The sequence below is a fragment of the Pipistrellus kuhlii genome, unplaced genomic scaffold, assembly GCF_014108245.1.
Source record: "Pipistrellus kuhlii isolate mPipKuh1 unplaced genomic scaffold, mPipKuh1.p scaffold_m20_p_2, whole genome shotgun sequence".
Classification (NCBI taxonomy): domain Eukaryota; kingdom Metazoa; phylum Chordata; class Mammalia; order Chiroptera; family Vespertilionidae; genus Pipistrellus; species Pipistrellus kuhlii.
The window spans coordinates 41178446-41199800 of NW_023425515.1; the positions used below are offsets into that span (position 1 = coordinate 41178446).

At 37.3% G+C, this 21355-nt stretch overlaps 1 protein-coding gene across 1 annotated transcript in view; it reads left to right on the forward strand.

The window, feature by feature from the left end:
- The window catches only part of TPRG1 (tumor protein p63 regulated 1), a 124198-nt gene extending 103596 nt beyond the window's left edge, over positions 1-20602 (forward strand). Inside the window, exons 5-6 of the mRNA XM_036446694.1 lie at positions 4664-4817; positions 18662-20602. Of these exons, the coding sequence (XP_036302587.1) occupies positions 4664-4817; positions 18662-18856 (349 nt within the window). The 3' untranslated portion in view covers positions 18857-20602. The remainder of the gene's footprint in view (positions 1-4663; positions 4818-18661) is intronic.
- Positions 20603-21355: the final 753 nt, after the last annotated feature.

The window sequence follows — 21355 nt, forward strand, 5'->3', positions numbered from 1 at the left end:
TCCTCTTCCATCTGCTTTCCCCTTGACATAAAAGAAGCCTGAACTCTGTACTTTCTTAAGATGGATTTGAGGCACCACTAAGTCTCCCATTTTCTCGATTGATGCTGTCTCAATCAATAAGCCTTTTCTTACTCCAAACTCTGACATTTTGAGGTTAGCCTTTGAAGCATGAATTTTGGACCAGTAACAGGGATAATGCTGTTTCTCTTCCCCCTTTGTATTTTATTCCACTAGTAGTTCTTGACTCTGTGATCTGATGATACTTGGTTAAAGTCTTTATCTTATTTCCTATTAACTTCACTATTTCTACAAAAGAAGTGTTAAAAAATTGTTATGGGGGTTAAATAGCATTTAAAAAATAAGAAGTCTCTAACAGTACACAATATGCACTTTAATACATACTACCACTCAATATTTGCTAGTTGGACAGTGCCTTACATAATACAAACCATTTTTATTAGTTATCATCTTGCTTCTTATAAAATTACTGCTATCTAAACATCAGAAAGTTGTGAAATGTGCAAAAACATTATACTCCGAGTATGATTTTGAGAAGAAAGCTACCAAGTCATTGTTTGCTTAGGGATTGTACCCTACTTTGAAAAATTTAGCCACAATAGCTCAGTAAGAGATATATAGTCTTCTTACCCTGATGACAAAGTTTTTGTAATTCCCTTCTTATTTCTAGTAATACCTTGTTTTCCTACAATCTCAGAATTGTTAATATTGAATATATATATAAAAATCTACAGTTCCATTTGAGATAGGGATTTTCTTCCTGACCTTTAACTAGAATTCCTGAGCAGACTTTTAGCCCACAAAAGATGGCAGGCTCCTTAGGGCAATTCTTATAACTATGTGTCTAATTGGAAACAAGGCTATGTTGTGTAATGGCAGAACCCTAACTTGGAATGTATTTAGTAACTATAGCCCAGAATGAAGAAAATATACCTAAACAAGGTTTTAAGAAACTATGGCTCTCACCAACTAGGCCTCTGTATAGTGATGCTTTGGGAAAAGCTCTGGTCCTCTCAGTTTTCCCATCTCCAGAAAAAAAGAGACTGGGTTTAAGAACTTTTCTAGTTCTGACATTCTATAGTTTATAAGGCTTAAACTACTATTCCTCTATACTGGCTGATTGTTGTTTTTACATGTTTGTGAAATAACGTGGTAGATACTAAAGTTGCCTAGGAGTCATGAGACAACACTTGGTGTAGTCTTTGCAGTAGAGGATATGTTCTGGAGAGGAAGGGAGGGCTAATCTGATTCCTATAAATTGAAGAAGACATAACTCAGAGGCTTCTTATAGATCCAATATCCTTGACTTTGTGAATGATAGTAGCATCATGTCCATAGCTATCTAAATTATTCACCCAAAGTTAGTGTAGCCTTAGAGTGTCACCATATGGAGACAGTCAAAAGAACATAGGGGAAACAGATTCAGAAAAAGAAATAAGCTTTTCCATGGTTATACAGCATTAAGTGTCAAGACCAAGAGTCTAACACTGGACTACCTGCCATCCTGTTCACTGAACTTTTTACTCTATCTTACTTTACTTTCCTCATGGAAAGCACAAGTAATTCTTTAATAAAGCATTCCTGGCCATAAAGATATCACGTTCACCACAATTGCCCTACTGACATTTGACAGAAGAGGAGATGATATATTTTCATAGTACACTGGCTTTTCTGAGAAATAACACCTTAATTTTGCCTTTGGAGAGACTAGTTCTAGATTTATCTTTCCATCTATTACCTCTGGGGCTCAGGTGAGAAGGTTGGCTGAACTTACATGTTTATAAGTATGCTACATCTCTGAAAAAGGTCATTGCCATATTCAAATTGATTGTCTTTTTAGAAATAGGGTCTCTCAAAAATTTCATGTGTAAGGGGTTTCCCTAAGGTGAAAGAATATAAAATGCACTTATTAGATAAGCCATCTTGGCAGATTTTCATCTCTTTTGGATAAAAGCAAAATTTTACCCAGTACATACATTAACATATGAAGTGGTAAATAATTCCATTGTGCAAGTTGTTTCAATGGAATCAAGCCAGAATATTCCATTAACCTACACATATAGGATATTCACTAAACTGGGTTTATTACCAAGCAAGGGAAACAAATGAAGGGAAATACAAGGGGGATGATAAAAGTCACTATAGCACCTGAGAAGGTGAAGGGTTGGGAAGGGAACTTTAGAGGTATGTACAATATTTGTATTTTTTCTTCTTCATCATCATCTTCCTTTTTCTTTTCCTTTCCTTTTCTTTTTGGGCAAAAAATTAAGTATAAGAAAAGGTTGGTGTCAGCTTTCAAATCATCAAAAATCTGAAAACTAGACAGCAGAATGTGCCAGGCTCTCTTTTAACTTCCTTTTTGTAAAAAGCAGCTGAAGTACCAGCCAATTGAATGAAGGGTGCTATATGTTTATGTTTGAGATGGTGTTTTTTCACATCTCTACATGAATAAACATTCAGAAACCACAATATCATTCCCAAAGGAATTCTTCCTTAATACAGAAAGTCACAGATTTGTGAAGGGACCACAATTAAGCTCCAGTTTTTCATTCTAGATCTCAGGATTTAATTTCTAGAAGAAACAAGACCCCTGTGATATTCCATGGGGCTGTTTAGAATTACAGATAACTTAGCTTGTTGAATGCCAAGCTCCTGAGCTTGGCTTAACCTCTAGGGATCTCTTTGCAATCAGATATGCCTAAAACCACAAACCATGAACTCTGGTGGCCATATGGAAAGGTAGAGGCCACAGAAATTACAAATTTATCATTCATTTTGGCCATACACTCCTGCTGCAACTTTCTTCCCACCATTCTCAAGATGGCTTTTTATGGGTTTACTAGATGACCAGGCCTGGGCTAAATCAGAGACTGGCTGCCACCTGCATTTTGTGGGCCAGAATTGTGAGTTTGGTGGAAAAAGGCAGGGACAATGTCCCTGTGAGCTTTGACATGTTTAATGCTAAAATTTTGTTTCTTAAAGATTATATATATTTTCATATTTGGGAAGTGCCTATTTTTTTCCTCTCAGTTCTTTGTTTATATTTATGGCTCTGTGGAAATCTGTCATTTCTTTTTTCTTTGAAATCATCTCCCACCTTTACTGTCTCAGTTTCTGTCCCAATAACTTAACTCTTCCTTCTTCCTTTCTCTTTTAAGTCTTACCATGTTGGCATGAGGTCAATGTTCAAATGTCTATCCTTGACATCTGTCCAACCAGGCATTTCCACATAGAATTCTCAACCACACTTTGAAATCATCTGTTTGAAAGCAAATTCATCCTTTTATTCTTCTACTAAGAGGCCGGTTGCATGATATTCATGCATGGGGAGGAGGGGGTCCATCAGCCCAGCCTGTACCCTCTCCAATATGGGACATCCCTCTCAGAATCCAGGACTGTTGGCCCCAACTGCTCATCTTCCTGCCTTCCTTATTGCCCCTGGCCACTTCTACCTGCCAGCCTGATCACCCCCTAATCCCTCCCTTGCCAACCTTATTGATGTCTAACTGCTCCCCTGCCAGCCTGTTTGCCCCCAATTTCCCTCCTCTGCCAGCCTGGTCATCCCCAACTGCCCTCCCTTGCAGGCTTTGTCCCTCTCAACTGCCCTCCCTTGCAGGCCTGGTGCCTCCCAATTTCCCTCCCCTGCTTGCCTGATTGCCCACAACTGCCCTCTCTTACAGGCCTGATCTCTCCCAACTGCCCTCCCCTGTTGGCCATCTTGTGGTGGCCATCTTGTGTCCACATGGGGGAAGGATCTTTGACCACATAGGGGCAGCCATCTTGTGTGTTGGAGTGATGGTCAATCTGCATATTATTATTTTATTAGGTAGCATAGAGAAGAGACCTGGTGCATGGGTGGGGGCCAGCTGATTTGCCCTGAAGGGTGTCCTGGATCAGGGTGGGGGTTCCCTTGGGGCATGAGGTGGCCTGTGCGAGGGGCCTGTGATGATTTGCAGGCCAGCTATGAAACCCAGAGACCCAAGTGGAGGCCCTGGTACCTGGAATTTATTTATCTTCTACAATTGAAACTTTGTGGCCTAGAGCAGAGCCAAACTTCCTGCTTGCTCCCTAGTGGCAGCTGTTTCTGTTGGAATTTATGTTCTATAATTGAAACTTTGTAGCCTGGAGTGAAGGCTTGAGCTGGCCAAGGCTATAGAAGCTTGGCTTCCTCCATAGCCTGGGGGAATCCTAGCCTCTTGCTCTTCCAGCTCCATGGTGCTGCCATTTCTGCTGGAATTTATTTACCTTCTATAATTGAAACTTTGTATCCTTGAGTGGAGGCCTGGGCCAGCCAGAGTATGTGGAAAGCTTGGCTTCCTCCAGTGCCAGGGAAACCCAACCCTCCCTCCTACTCTCTCTGGCTGCAACCATCTTGGTTGGGGTTAATTTGCATACTCCCTCTGATTGGCTGGTGAGCTGACTGGTAGGCATGGCTTGTGGGTGAAAGTTAATTTGCATATTACTCTTTTATTAGATATCTTTGGAACAATTCAACTGTTTGATAGTTAAGCCACTTTTCTCAGCAATGATATAAAGGCTGACTGAAATGGTACAACCTTTTACCATCCTTTATTTTTTGTTTTAATGTAATGAAATGGCTAATATAAAGGGAAACTCCTTTTTCCCCTGTTCTTTTATTTTGTAGGAGACAAGGAGAAGGCCTCAGGATCTACTGGGGGAGCCTGCAGCAGCAGTCTCTATTGTCCCGTTGGAACCCATGGTCCACTGAGGTGCCTTATGCTACCTTCACAGAGCATCCTATGAGATATACCAGTGAGCAGTTCCTTGAAATTTGCAAGGTAAGAATTCGCTCTTGGGTTAGCTTTGTTGCTACAGTTTTGTGTTTCTAAAGCATGTACAGTAAAAAAATAGATAAGATAAGATACTAGGAGCCCAATGTACAAAGATTTGTGCTAGAATGGGCTTTCCTTTCCCTGACTGGCAGCACCACCTTACCACTTTGGCCCAGACCCTGTCCACTCAGGCTCCAAAGCTCCTCTTTCTGCTCTGGGAGTCCCACCTTCCCACATTGCCCAGATAACCTGAGAGACAGGGGTGGGGCAGAACACCACATTACTTGGTGCCTGTGAATGCAAATTAACTGCCATCTCTGTTGGGTTAATTTGCATATCACTCCTGATTGGCTGGTGGCATAGCAGAGGTACATTCAATTTGTGTTTGTCTATTATTAGATAAGTTTACTTGAGGTTTATATAGGTAAAAACTCAAAGAGGTTTATATAAGTTTTTAGTAAATGGAGATGTTTTATATATTTTAAAAATCTTACCAAATAATAGACAAACATGTAAATTGACCATACCTTTGCTACGCTTATAGTCAATCAGAGTGACTATGCAAATTAACCCAAAATATGGTGGTTAATTTGTATATATAGGTGCTCAGAATGGAACCCCTGTTATGGATCGCAGGGAGCTGGGATCTGCTCCAGCACCAGGCCGAAAACCTCTGCTGGAGGCTTTTTGTCTGGTGCCAGAGCAGACCCCCTGCAATTGATCACAGGGAGCTGGAGGTTGCTTCAGCCTGGTGCAGGAGTGAACCTCCTGCGATCGATCTCCTGGTGAGGAAGGTGGGGGTCTGCTTTCGGCCTGGGCAGGAATGGAGGGATTCACTCTTGCCCAAGAAGCTTTCGGCCTGGGCAGGCCTGGGTAGGGACAGAGCCAGTGATCAGAGGGAGCTGGTGGGACCCTGCCCAGGCCTAAAGCTTTGGCCAGAGGCTTTAGGCCTGGGCAGGGCCCAGCCCTCAATAGGTGTGAACTACAGAGGAAACACCTTCTCTGACTGCACATTGGCTAAGCTTCCTGTATGCCACTGGTAATATTCTTAGTAACTTGGGTAATAAGAATGCAAAATGGTAATCTAGGGTTTTTCCACCACACTTCTGGAGGAAAAAAAGTGAAGGTCTGCTGCTGGAGGGCTAAGAAATGTCATATCCTGTCCTAGCCAGTTTGACTTAGTGGATAATACCTCAGCCTGCAGACAGCAGGGTCTGGGTTCAATTCTGATCAAGGTCATGTACCTAGGTTGCAGGCTCCATCCTGGCTAGGGCCCAGATCAGGGCTCATGCAGGAGGCAACCAATCAAAATGTTCCTCTCACTTTGATGTTTCTCTCTGTCTTTCCTTTTCTCTTCCACATTCTCTAAAAGTCAATGGAAACATATCCTCAGGTGAGAATTAAAAAAAAGAAAGAAAGAAATGCATATCTTATGAAAGACACATCTTGAAAATGCCTAAAGAAAGTTGTCATTTTTTCTTGGTGAAGAGACTAGAGTCCGTGTTGATGAAAACACCTTGGTGGCTGGGTGGCAGTGGCTGCAGGGCAGGTGATAGGGCAGGTGGTTCCTTCTCCTGATCAGCCTGGTTGCCTCCCACAAAGGGAGGCCAGACTGCGGGGCTCAGGGGGTGTGGGCCTAAGCTGTCAGTAGGACATCCCCTGAGGGCTCCCAGTATGTGAGAGTGGGCAGGTTGGGCTGAGGGAACCCCCACCCCCAGTGCACAAATTTCATGTACCAGGCCCCTAGTATATGATATTTATATTATCCATACCATGCTATTTCTGTCTTGCTAATTTCTTAGCAGAAAATCATAATGTAATATTGTTTGAAAATTATAGTAGTTGTGTTTGTCTAACTACGCTTATTACCCATTGGATGCATGTAGTATTCTATACATAATTAAATTCTAATTATTTTATTCAGAGGAGTGTGGATAATGTGCACTATGAAGTATGCCTCTGTAGTCATATTTACATCAGTTTTTTCTCAGCACTTTGGTTGTCTTATCTCTAATTGGAAATAATGAACAGTGACCTTTTTCCCAAATTCATTGGATCATTATAAGGTTAAATGAGATGATGTGTTAAAAAAATGTTCTATAACCTTTAAAGCAATTCACAGTATTTTATGTCCATAAATCGCATCTCACCAAATAGATTATAAATTTATTGGTGGCAGGTGGATTCACTGTTACTATTCTTTCTTTTTCCCCAAGGAAACATAAGATAAAATATTCTAAATAAAAGAATTGAACCATGCATGCAGTGAAGATTAAACTTTACATTTTCAACAAAACCAGATAGACACATACAAGTTTATTAAATGCTTATACATTCTTGCCTTCCCTGTCCTTTCTATATTTACCTTCAGGTGCTGGCATTCACTTTAAATATCACAAGTCATTTTATATAAATTCAGAACATGACAACCTGCATGTAAAGTCTTCTGTGGCTAAATGGTATCCATTGCATTTCTTGCATTATTTTAAACCCACTTATTCATACAAGTTTATATGTATATCAAAAACAAATATTTTAAATCTATGCCCCTTATTCTAAAAAGGATATGAGGCAAAATGTATGATTAGAGACTAGATGGGGTTTTTAGCATCCTTTAAGTAGATTGGATTCCATTCTGCTCTCAGGAAAAGTCAGTGGTCCTCTCCAGATTTAGGCAATAATCTCAGGGATTTATGGTTTTAGGTTTATTCTGGCTCCAAGCTACGTATTACAAGCACCAAATTAGTTCATTGTATGGATAATGTTTCTACTCTTCCTTCTATAATCCTATTTCAATACCTCAACCCAAGCATCAACAGAATTCCCTAGACTGACTCTTTACCACCCAACATCAACAAAACAAAACAAAACAAACAAACAAAAAAAAGAAAACCAAAAGAACAACATAGCATTTATGCAAAGAAATTTATATGGAAGTAGACTCACTGAGGACATCAGAGAGAGAGTGTGGGAGTTTACATCATTATAACATCCCAAACTTCAAATGAAATATCAGATATCCATGGTTTTAAAAGACCTTATGGATAATAACACCCTAATGAATTGCGCCATAATCCTCTTTCCTCTTCTCTCTATCTTGCTCTTGCCACACCCTGAAATCTTGTTTTATTTTTTCTTATTAACAGCATACAGTAGTTTATCTGTTGTGTTTTTTTGTTTGTTTGTTTTTTCTTTTTGTTAATCCTCACCCAAGGATATTTTCCCATTGATTTTTAGAGAGTAGAATTCAGAGGGAGAGACAAAGAGAGAGAAAGACATCAATGTGAAAGAGACACATTGATTGGTTGCCCCTCATGCATGCTCCTACCAGGGCCTGATGGAACCTGCAAATGAAGTACCTGTCCTTGACTGAAATTGAATCCTGGGCTCTTCAGTGTGCAGGCTGATGCTCGATCCACTGAGCAAAACCAGCTAGGGCTAATTGTTTCTTTTTTAAAACTAGCTATTACAACTCAAGGACTTAATAATGTAACTTTCCAAAGCCATTCCCTACCTGTAAAGGGAATCTAGTTATTAAAATAATATATATTTTGAATGAATCGTAATTATAATTTATTGTATGTCAAAATAAATTAAACTTAATAAATAAATAACAGCAATAGCCATTGTTATTATATTAATCACTTCCTGGACCAAGTCTTCTTTTACTCCTCATACTTTGTGCATCAAGTACTTATTCTTTGAGTGTCCTTTGGTAGTAAAAATTTTGGGTAAAGGATTAAAAAACAAGCTCTATTAACTATTGAGAAATGCCACTGCATTACTCTAATTCCTATTAGTGCTTTGTTTTATTCTGTTAATGGGTAAACACAATCAAATCGTATAAGAAGTAAGTTGAAAACTAAAATATTGAAAGGGCCTAGAATAATTATCTCCCAAATACCCATGAATGTAATAAGTAAACTGGAACATTAAATTTTTCTCGGGCCTTTCTATTAGCCAAAGCTAAAAGGGAAATTTGATGTTGATATACCTCTTGTTGGATAGAAGTATGAACAGTAGTGTGTGTGTGTGTGTGTGTGTGTGTGTGTGTGTATGCATGCATGCACAGTCCCATACATGTGTGGACTTGAGCATAAGGAATGATTGGCTAGTTGGCTTGTTGGTTTTCAGTCAACCAAACTACTTTGTGGATCTGTTAGGTGCATTGCGTTTAAGGCTTTTCTTCATTATTTTTCCACCTTTTTTTTTTTTTTTTTTTTTTTTTTTTTTTTTTTAAATTCCTGGCAGCAGTCTGGTTATCTCTTTAGCCAAGCTATTTCTTAATTTAAAGACCACCCACCTCCCAAATCTGTAGTAAAACAAGTGATCTCCATCTGGGATGTGTGCTGATGAGTATTCTGATCCAGTTCTTAGAATCTTAGTTTTTCTTTTGTTGTTGGTTTTTATGTCACAATATTAATGTTTAGGACATTTTCCAAGACTGGCTTTGATTAAGACCCAATTATCTTAACATAAAAGAATAAATAATATAAAGATAATTCTGGGGATATAGAATACCTTCTATATGAATATTTTGGCATAACATAAGATATTAAAAGAATAATATAAACTAATTTTTCCATTTTCCTTATGAATGAAACAGTAAAAAGTAGAAGAATATGAGGAAAATTGCCTAACTGAATCAAATAGCTGAAATAATGAAGAAAAGAAAAAAACTAATATGGCACAGGAAAGGGAATCATAAAGAGCTGAGTTACATGCAGTAAAAATTTAAAAGTTATTTGTACTATAATGGGATAAATTATTATCCTTAAAAATCCAAATTTATTTTTCCTCAGAATCTTTTCTTCTAGGTTCTCTTTATTCAACAATTACTTTCTCACACCTACAAAGCACAGGCATTATGATTATTGTTAAGGATACAAAAATCAATGAGATAAGATTCTTCCCTTTGTGGAATGCATTGCTTAACTGAGGAAGCAGATAAAAAGACGAAGACTTTTAAATGAATACTAATTTACTTAAGCAGAAGTATGTATCAAATGAAGAGGAGTGGAGGCACACAAAGGTACAAGAAGTGTTCTTAGACACAGGATAATTCAGTTGAGCTTGAGTTTAATTTTATATATTTGCCACCACAATTTTCATAGCTTGAAAAATACAGGGTAGGGCCAAAGTAAGTATATAATTATTAATATGGAAAATAATACAATATTTAATAAGTAATAAATATAGGAATCAACTCTATTTTGAGTACTTACAACTATAAACCTACTTTTGCCTCATCCTATAGGTATGTGTGTTTAAATTAGGGTAAAAGTGGTAGGAATAAAGAGAAGATGAAGACATTTTGAGTTGTTCAGAATATAGACTCAATGGAAGAAGATAACTGGCAGGATATAATAGGTGAAGAAGAAGATTTCAAAGATTTCTGGCTGGATAGATGATGATTTCATTAATTTAAGTGGGGAAATCTAAAAGAAGAGTAGGTTTGGAGGTTCACTTTAGGACATGAATTTGAAATGTCCATGGAATATGGGATAGAACTGGTTGTCAATCAGTTAAAAATTTTGGTCTGAATCTCAGGAGAAAAAGCACACCAGTAACAGAGATTTCATTTAATACAATATTGGGTCAAAACTGACTCTTGGGGATGCTTGGTTAGGAAGTTACCCTAGCAAAAAACATTAATAGACATGATTTGAATTACCTCTTAGTCTCACTGACTAAAAAAATCATAATCACACTTATGCAATACTATGTCAAAATATGTTTTCTAAAATCCATCTCACTATAGTACTCTGCATCTGGCAAATATGATGGTCAAATGGTCTCTTTGCAGACATTATTGCTTATATCAGAACCTCACCAACACTTTCCAATCTGTCCAAATACTTTGCATTATTCATATAAAACAGTTGTGAGCCGAAGCCGGTTTGGCTCAGTGGTAGAGCATCGGTCTGTGGACTGAAAGGTCTCTGGTTTGATTCCGGTCAAGGGCATGTACCTTGGTTGCGGGCACATCCCTGGTAGGGGGTGTGCAAGAGGCAGCTGGTTGATGTTTCTCTCTCATCGATGTTTCTAGCTCTCTATCTTTCTCCCTTCTTCTCTGTAAAAAATCAATAAAATATATTTTAAAAATAATAATAAAAATAAATAAATAAATAAAACAGTTGTGAAAATAGGAAATAATAGTTTTAGGCATTGATCACATTATTCTAAGATATAAACATAATATAATGCAATATATATATGAGGCTAATATGCACATTGTCTCTGCGAGAGTTCGACTGGGAAACTGGGAGTTTGATCGCTCGCTAGCTAATTACCAGAGGTGGTGTGGAATGAATGAAGAAAGACTCCAGCCAGCAGCCAGAAGTCCCTGATCAGCCCTGATCACCAGCCAGGGAAAGGAAGTTGGTAAGGACCAGGCCTGCAAGAGAGGGCAGTTAGGGGCAACCAGGCCAACAGAGGAGAGAAGTTGGGGGCAACTGGACCTGTAGGAAAGGGCAGTTAAGGGGCACCAGGTTGGCAGAGGAGGGCAGTTAGGGGGGACCAGGCTTGCATGGGAGGGCAGTTAGGGGTGACCAGGCTGGCAGAGGAACAGTTAGACATCAATCAGGCTGGCAAGGAAGTAGTTAGGTGTTGATCAGGCTGGCAGGAAGAAGTGGTTAAGGGCAATCAGGAAGGCAGACAGGCAAGCATTTGTGAGCCAGCAGTTCTGCATTGTGAGAGGGGATGTCCAGTTCCCTTTTAGGCCTGATCCTACCAGGATCGGGTCTTAATGGGCAGTTGGACATCCCTCAAGGGGTCTCAGATTAGAGAGGGTACAGGCTAGGCTGTCTCAGATTGGAGAGGGTACAGGCTGGGCTGAGAGACACATTTCCCATGCCTGAATTTCATGCATCGGGCCTCTAGTATAATATAATATGATACTATACATTATGACAAGGCTAATATATCCTCCACTGTTTTATTAACTTAGCATTTGTAACTTGTAGTTTTATCTCCCCTCTTTTAACTATTGCCTTGCTGGGTTTTGATAGTGTGTAAAAAGTCTTGCTCTAAGTGACTAGTGAAAGCCCAGTGCTGGTGAATAATAGTGAATGTATCAGGGAAGCTCTACAGCCAAATTAAAGTGATTGCATTCTCTTTTTATTCTTTTCTGAAATCTTTACCTTTCATTGTAAGGAAATTATAAAAGTGAATCAATATTTTAGCAATTAAATGTGACTTTATATTCTTAGCCCCAATAAGAACAAAACAGATTTTGCCCTCCCAATACTTATATTAGAAAGGGAGAAGATTAAAAAAATGGAATTAACAAATTATAACTGAATGTGCAAAGTCTATTCATAGATGGATTCCCAAGGTATTATAGGAGCCCAGAAGAGGGAACAGGTAAATCCAAAAGTTAACAGGTGACATAACATTTGATATACATTTCAAGGTGGGTGATTTAAGCATCAAAGAAGGTGGGAAAAGTCATTTTAAGTAAAAAAAAATATGGTTAGAAGCTGCAAATTAGAAAGGTGTATGAATGGAATAGGATGAGTATGCAAATTAGAATGTGTAGAGACCTCACTTTTTTAGGAAAGGAACTTCTGCCTCATCCTCCTTTTCTCTCTACATAATTGAACATACTCATAGCTGCAGTATAAAGATAGCTCCAAATAAAATGTGCAAGGAAGATATAGACATGTTGTCCAGTGTGTAACTTCCCAAGTGATTTTCAGTGTTGTGTATTGGATGGACTTACTCTGTATCCCAGCATGCTTCACTTTCTACATAGGGAGACTGAAACTTATAGCTTGCAGGCTTGGAAAACCTGCTCAGCTGAGGAATGTGGCAGTGCAGGCATGAAACTAGGTCTCTTTACCCAGTGTAAACAGGAAGCAAGGGATGGTTGTAATAAGGAAAACTGAGACTCTGGGCAGTGGACTGCTGGCAGACAGCACCTGAAGCAAACCAGGTGCCCAGTTACTCAGCTGGTAAATAATAGTTGTAAAGTCAAAAATATTCGACACTCCCCAACCAACACACACACACACACACACACACACACTGCTATACCTTATCCTACCAAGTTCCTATGTAATTGGAGTTGTTAAAATTTGACCCCATGTTTTTAAGACTGGAATAAAAGAAGGAGGCAGGGGTGGGTGTATAAAAAGCTTTTAGAGAAAAGTATGTGGCTGGTGGCATTCATATCAGATGACACTGTGTTTTTGTCATACAGATTGAATTCAGGTGCTTGAAACACTCAAAACCCAGCTTGGGGACTTGTCCTTTTATCTGCCTCTGCTTCAACGTACTGCTTGTTCTGTCTTCCAGGCTCCTCCTCCTTTTAGAGGGTTCATAGAAATGACTACACATAAAGTGCATCTGGCTCTTTTTCAAGTTCACTGAGTATAAAATAGTGTCATCTCTTTCCTTATAGCACTTAGATTCTGAGGCCACAAAGAATTCTCATGCAATGAAGCTTATGATGAGGACTGGGGAGGCACTTAGTAATCTCATTTGACAAACATTTTTTTTTTAAATACATATTTTATTGATTTTTTTACACAGATGAAGGGATAGGGATAGAAAGTTAGAAACATCGATGAGAGAGAAACATCGATCAGTTGCCTCTTGCATACCCCCTGCTGAGGATGTGCCCGCAACCAATGTACATGCCGTTGACCGGAATCGAACCTGGGACCTTTCAGTCCGCAGGCCGACGCTCTATCCATTGAGCCAAACCGGTTTTGGCAGGAAATCATAATTTGATGATGATGATGATGATGATGACGACGATGACGATGATGACAGTGGTTAATTGACAATGTTTATTGATTATTAGTTGTAGGTTTCCTTTATGGCCCTTTGTAATATGATTCCAAATTCCAGCTTTATCCTATTTGACTTCCTCACCCTTTATTGAAATGCATGAGCACATGTGTACAAACACAAAGAGCTTATATACAAACTTTATTCAAGTTAGTTTAATCCTTACAAATTATGAGTTAGATCCTATTAGTAGCCTTACTTTATAGAAAATGTACTATAAAATTCAGAGAGGGGCTAGTGATTATCATATTTGCAACTTAAGACCAGATCTATTTGATTTCAATACTCACATTACATCATGCTATACTTTCTTTAGTTTAGTGGTTCTCAACAGGGGATGATTTTTTCCCCCAGGGGATATTGGACAATGTGTTTAGACAATTTTGGTTGTCATACCTGGGGTGTGGTGCTATTGGGATTTAGTGAGTGGAGGCTAAGGATGCTTCTTAACTTTCTAAAATAGTGTATCCTCTCCTTAAGCAAAGAATTATCTAGCCCTAAATAACAATGGTCTCAAAGTTGAGAAACCTTGGTTTAGATGTATAGAAAGACAGGCATGTTTGTTATTCTACTGCTTAGAAAACTGAATTAAAATATTTGAGTGGAGGTATAAGTGGAATATAATAGAATAAAAATAACTTTTGCCTTGACTATGTGGGAATGTATTGTGGGTGAGATAGCATTTAAGCTTGATTTTTATGATGAATAGAAATGTGGGCACTATAGATGTTGTGGATGGAATAGCCAGAGCTAGAGATTCCTAGTCAAGTTAGTACTCTTGTTTTCTTAAGAGACAAAAGCCATTTTAAAATAAAATCTTATTTAGACCCTAAATATATAAAACTAATAAAAATAGAGCAGGTTTAATTGATTCTATTGTAGGAACATAAGCAGGTTACCTGCTTGGCTTCTTTTCTTCCACACCCTCTCCCCAAATCCTCAGGAATTTCTGTCCCAACATTATTAATAAGAGAACTTCCTTTCTTCTAAAAATAATCCTGTTTTTATGATAAACTATATTGTCATCCTTTTTATGAGGGAATCCAGTATTCTAAGGAATGTGGTTTGAAAATTACTGAGTCTTATTTTTTCTCTCTACCTTTAGAAAATAAGAAACATAAATTATTGCCTAAACATTAGAATTTTATTACTCTTAATAACTGTTTTATATGAGAGGGGACTTTAGGACTTAATTTAGGTTACCTGAGTCCAAGACCTTGCTCAGCTGCTTTCTAACTATTTGACATTAGATGAATCTCTAGAACTCTTGGGCCCCAAGTTTACTGATTAGATTCCTCCTTGCACTGTACCCAGTGCTAAGCATATTTTCCAACAATAATTCATTGAATTTGTTTATTTATAACCCCTACCCTTTTTCTTATCTTGCATAGGCAACTAACTTCACTTAAAGATATATTGTTCTTGATTTCTGGATCTATAATTATTTCTATGGAATTTTTAACTATAGACATGGACTTTTCATCTGCATATGTCTTCATGCTCTAGGCTCAAGTATCCAGCTGGCTTTTGTAAATCTTTAAAAGGCTTACTTGTTAAACACTTCAAAAACACATTTAAAACAGAATCCTTGAGCCCTCACTACCTCTAACCCCTACTCCCAAAAGGCTTCTCCAACTTAGTAATGATAGTACTACCTACTCAACTGATGGGACCAAAATGCTAAATGTCATCTTTGATTCCTCTTCACCTCCTATATTCAATGATATCAGCAAGTACCATGGCTCTATCTTGAAGAATATTTCCAATTCAACCAGTTCTCATGTTCTCAACTGTTATCTGGTCCAAACCACTATCATCTCTTGCTTGGACTACAGAAGTGACCTCAAACTCATATTTCTGCTTCCATTCTTTAGTCTAATGGCAATTTGTTCAAACAGCAGCCAGAATTATTTTTTTATAAACACACATACATGCAACGTTAAACTTGTCGTTAGAATCACTTCAATCTGAAGTCCTTAATATGGCCCACAAGATTGTTCATGCCCAGTGCTCTTACCCCTTCTTTTGGTCACTGTAACCTAGTCTTACAGGACTTTTCTGTGTTCCTTAAGTGAACTAAACTTATTGCTACCTCACAGCCTTTGCAGCGCTGTTATTTTCTTCCTAGAACACCTTCTCTAAATAATCGCCTCTTTTTTATCATTTGGACCTCAGTTTAAGTTTTGCTGCCTCAGAAAGACTTGCCCTAAACATAATATGTAAAGTTTTCCTCAGTCACATTGCTATCTATCCTTTTATCACATTTTATTTTCCTCTTAAAATTTATGGAAATCATTTGTATCTACTTTTATTTTTTGTATCATACAACAAGAATATAAGTCCCATGAGAGCAGGACTCTTGGTTGTCTACTCACAGTACAGAGAACATGCCTGGAGTATAGTGTAAGCTCTTCATCAATATTTCTTGAATAATTTTAGATACCCTTTCAACTTGTAGTGGCACACAGAGTTAGTTTACAGTATGGATAGAAATAATTCATGTACAAACAAAATTAAAGCAACTAAAACAAAATGGCACTGGCTAAACTTACATACCTGGTAAGTAAACTGAAAAATAAACTTTTACATATTATTTTTTATAATATAAAATTAAATTACATATTATTTTTGACATTAAGAAGCAAAGTTGTGCCTGAGGAAAGTTAGTTCTAATAGAGTTGAACACAAAAGTGAGATAGCTAAAATCAAACTCAGGAAAGTAATATTAAAATAATATCAGAAGAAAACTTATGGTGACTAAATTTGAAATGGACAAAAATAAAGATCTTGTAAAAGTTACAAATAATTCATTCAGAGGAAATTTTTAGATGAAAGTATAAATTAAAATGGAAAAGTATCTAGAAAACGTTTCACTGATTTGGATGGAAAATTATTCATTGAACTCATTTCAATTGTCTGGGTTTATTCTGAAAAGCCACAGATATTGGTATACTCTAGCAACTATATATTGTCTTATCATTAGTGACTAACTTTTTTTTCTGATATTACCTTATAAAAATGGAACTTAATTCAAACTGAGGCTCTAAAACGGGAAGTGAAATTACAATCTGTCACATAGCTAGCAAATTACAAATTTCATTTACATAGCTTTTTTTTCTCACTCAGTTGTGAGGTCAACTAGTAAAAATAGGTACATCCTAAATTTTGGTGTGCTTTTTGTTTGTTTGTTTGTTTGATTGTTTTTTGTAAGAAAACTAAATCTAATATGTAGAAATGGTTTGTCCAAGAACAACTTGTTATAAAATTAAGAAATTTGGATAAAACCATATAAAAATTAGATTGTGGTGAGACTATCATAAGGATATAGACATATCCTTTTTTATTTCATCATCACTCCTATTTTAGTTCTTTAAAGCAAAGATTGACCTCTTGATGGAGAAATGGGAAAAACAATTTATATAGTATGCTTAATAATTTGAATTGATAATAGAACATACTCTAAGAATTTTAATATAGATTAGTGATCCAGTTACCTAGGAAATAAATTTGGGTTTCATTGTGAATAGATCCTATTAAAATAATTATATATATTTAACTATGACCCAGAAAGTGAATGACTTTGGCTAAGTCATTTTTCTATATAAGAATTGGTTTCTAATATAGAAATGATGATACTTTCTATTATGTATCTGACAGCTTCATATTGGCATCACATGCTGGATATAAAAAAGCTTATCAGAAATACAAAGATAAAAGCTTTCTCAATCCATTTTCTCTTTATATTTCTGTTTAGAATGCTCCCTGAATAACCCTTTTATTCACTCAACTGAACTTGGCTTGATCAAAGAAATCTTTTTTTTTTTTTCCCCACAATCATTTTACTAAAAGTTAATGGAAGTCTGACCTAGTAATTCAAATATCTTTGTTAAGAATTCATCTTGCTTGATGTCTTAGTTGTTTCACCTCTGTTTGCTTCATTCTTAGTTATGTTCTCACTATGTGTGGCAAAAATGGCCATCCATACCAATAGCTTATTATCTATCAGTTTCTCAGTCACATTGCTCATGTGGCCATACCTAAACTAAGCTTTGTAACTAGAGGAATGGATTCCTCTGAGAGACTGGGCCTGTCATTGCTAAAGTCAACCCCACCTAAACTACTTGCACTAAAGGGAAAAGAGTGGTTTGCCAAAGAAAATTGAAATATTCTTACTAGTATTAGAAGAAGAATCTCAAATGGTGGAAAGGATGCTGGGTTGAAAAAACAACAGCTGTCAGGTAGGCCCTCCCTAACATATTCCACTAATTGAAATCCTATTAACACTTAAAAGATTGTCTTAAGCATCACTTTTTTTTTTCAGTCTTTCCTGACTCTAACCAAATTCTCCCTCTTTTGTGTTTCTTTAGCATATTCTGCTTATTTTTTGTTATTTGTTTTTGTGAACCTTGTATAATAATTGCAAGTTTATTTTTTAGATTATTATTGTGTCACTTGTTTAGAGCAGATACTACTATAACTTCTTTTTTTTCTTTTTACATCTTGAGAAGCACCCAAGAGGTATCTGATTCATAATAGACTATCAAGCAAATATGGGTTAAATTGACTTCTTAATGTTGCACAAATTATCCTATATAATAAAAGGCTAATATGCAAATTGTCCTCTCAACTTGGAGTTCAACTGGGAGTTCAACTGGGAGTTCAACCAAAGGGCAGAGCCAGCCTGCCAACATCCCACAGTCCCTCCCCGCAGCTGGCCCTGCCCAATTGGCCCTGTTTGGGTCAGGCCTGCTGGACTCCACTGTATAAGAATTTGTGCACCGGACTTCTAGTGAATAATAAAAATAAACAAGATAAGGTAGATGATTTTATGTGCATAACTTACTAAGTGATGAATTACTTAGTGATAAATTAATGATTAATTTACTAAAAGACTAAGAAGCAACATTAACAATTCTGAGAAATGATTCTTGTTTAAGAAGTAAGAATCACTGTAGCTCCCAAGAGTGGCCGACTTTTATAAGAACTGTTTGGGGTGGGGGTTTGTGTAGACCTAATCTGCATTCACTAACTTTGTGCCTTCTTTTTCTCTTCAGCTGTCTGGGTTCATGTCTAAGCTTGTTCTAGCTATCCAGAATGCCCTCAAGAGTTCAAGTGGATCTGGAGGAGGAAAAGAACTGATGGTGTTAACTGAACCCATTTTGATTGAGACCTACATGGGACTGATGTCATTCATTGGAAACCGCAACAAACTTGGTTATTCCCTTGCTCGTGGGAGTATTGGTTTTTGAGACTCTTTTTGATGTATAAGTATTTCATTCATAGATATATCATTTTTAAAGGTTCTGGTTCAGCCCACCATATCTTTGAACTGAAATAATTAACTACTTTTAAATAGTATTACATGATTTTAAATATTTAGTATCTTAGAAAATCTAAAATCTTGATTAGACCGATAGAGGTGCCCTTCAGATCTTATGTAAGGATAATCATTTCCTAAAACCAGAAAATAAATTTTCCTAAACCCATTAAATAATGTTATCAAATGAATATCTGATCATAAACTTAGGGCAGACTCTCTGGGTCCTTGTTCCTCTATCCTCTAGGCATTTTCTAGGTCTTGGTCTTTAGCCCTCTGATCCGGATCTTCTCTCTCATTGGGATACTCTGTATTATATTAATTACCCTTCTTAGGGGAGTGATTTCCAAATCCACATTTGCACCCTTGAAGATTCAGTCTTGCATTTGTGTCTGCTGACATCTATATCACTGTTCCAATGGCATCTTTCACATTCAGCATCTTTAAATGCCTGGATTTCTCTGTGTCATTTTCATGGACCCAGTCATTATTCTTGAAATCCACGAGTTTTGATTTATTTAAACGACTTGTCAAATACATTCCATATAGAATCTGCCTTAGTCTGTTTGGGCCGCTATAACAAAAAACCACACATTTGGTGGCTTATAAACAACTAAAATTTATTTGTCACAGTTCTGGAAGCTGGAAGTCTGAGATCAAGATGTCGGCATGGTCAGTTGAGGGACTCTCCTGAGGTTGCAAATATATTCTCACATGGTGAAGGGGCAAATGTGTCCTCTTGTGCTTCTTTTATGAGAGCATTAATATCATTCACAAGGACTCTGCCCTCATGACCTAATCACTGCCTACTGGCCCCACTTCGGGCTTTAAGATTTCTACATATGAAATTTGGGGTGGGGGATGAGACACAAACATTCAGGCCATAAAAGTGCCACATCTGTATGTGGCTTAGCATTATACCCCAATTCCCAGATGTCAAACTGTTCATTATTCTTTAAAAATTGTACATATACTTCTCTTTTCCATTCCCACAGGTATATTTTTAGATCAACATTTTTACAATTTTAAATTCTCCTAACTTGGAGAATGGCCATAGTCTCTTTTTTTTTTATAGGTCATAGCCTTTTAATTGGGGTTCTCACTCCAAGGCTACTTCTCATTCAATCTGCTCTGGGTTGCCAGATTCTTAAAGCACAATTTGATCATAGCAGTCTCTGCTCAAGAATTTTCAATGGCTCATTTCTGTTTGCAGTTTTTTTGTTCAAACATTTTTTTTTAATAGCAGGGCCTTTTGTTCTAATGGCTGTCAACTATGTAAAACAGATAGAAGTAAGGCCAAGATGATTAAAGTTAGAAGCGGTAATGGCACTAGTCTCCTTCTTTTGGGATCTCAGAGGGGGTCACTGTGGAATGTTTATGGATCTCAAATGGTTTTGAGGTGCATCCTAATTAATTCAGTTTCCATTGTTCTTCTTCCTTTTGTTTCCTTTTTGTATTTCATTGATTTATGTCTCATTTTTAACAACCTGAGAGATTATCTCATCTTTTCTCAATTCTTCAAGTTTCTTGTATTTTTCAAAATTCCAATTTTTACCTTATTTTTAATTTATTTTGAATGTTAAGCACCATATACATTATTATATTCAGCTTTTTTCCTTCCCCAAGACTCAAAGTTGAGAAACCTTGGTAAATATTCAAAAAAAAAAAATCAGGCATATTTTGTGTGTGTGTTTTGCTTATGTGATATCTATTTTTATAAGTATTTGAAAAACTTCCTCAATTCCTAAGATTTGTCCTCTGAATCATTCACAAACATCAATTTGATGGAGGCATTCAGAACTCAAACCTTGAATAAACCTCATTTCATTTTATCTTTGTTTACTTCCATTAGTATTTCGCCCCCTCTTCTCTTCCTTCCCAGCATCCACTTTTCCCCCATGATAGCAAATATTGTTACAATCCCCAAGGCAGGGAACTTCTATTCAGACTGTAAAAGGAAATGTTGAAATTTTTAGCTGTCCTGTCAACAGTAGTGGAAAGAAAAGTCGTTGGATTGTTTTGGCAGTGGTTCTGAAGTCCTCATAATTGGCAAATTATTATAACACTATTGCCTGAAAATCCCCATTTGCCTCAAGATAGTGGCATTTGTTGGCAGAAGCATCTGAAATGTCCAGCCCTTTCCCTTCGGTTACCATTTAAGGATCAGCCTGACAATTGACTTCTCTCTGCATAGTTGTCCTCTTTGTAACCTAAGCTGGACTGTTCCCAAATGACCTTCTAAAGGACACATTGTAACATCATCAATGGAATGAAATCAGAAAACCTGAGAGGAGGTAGATGTCTCTGAGCCCTAAAGTCCAGTCTGTAACAATAGAATATACATGTAATCTTACTGAAGCTGTTCAGTATGGAGAAGTCAGAGATGATAACAGGAGAACTGTCTTCACATTCACAAAGACTCTCCTGAGAT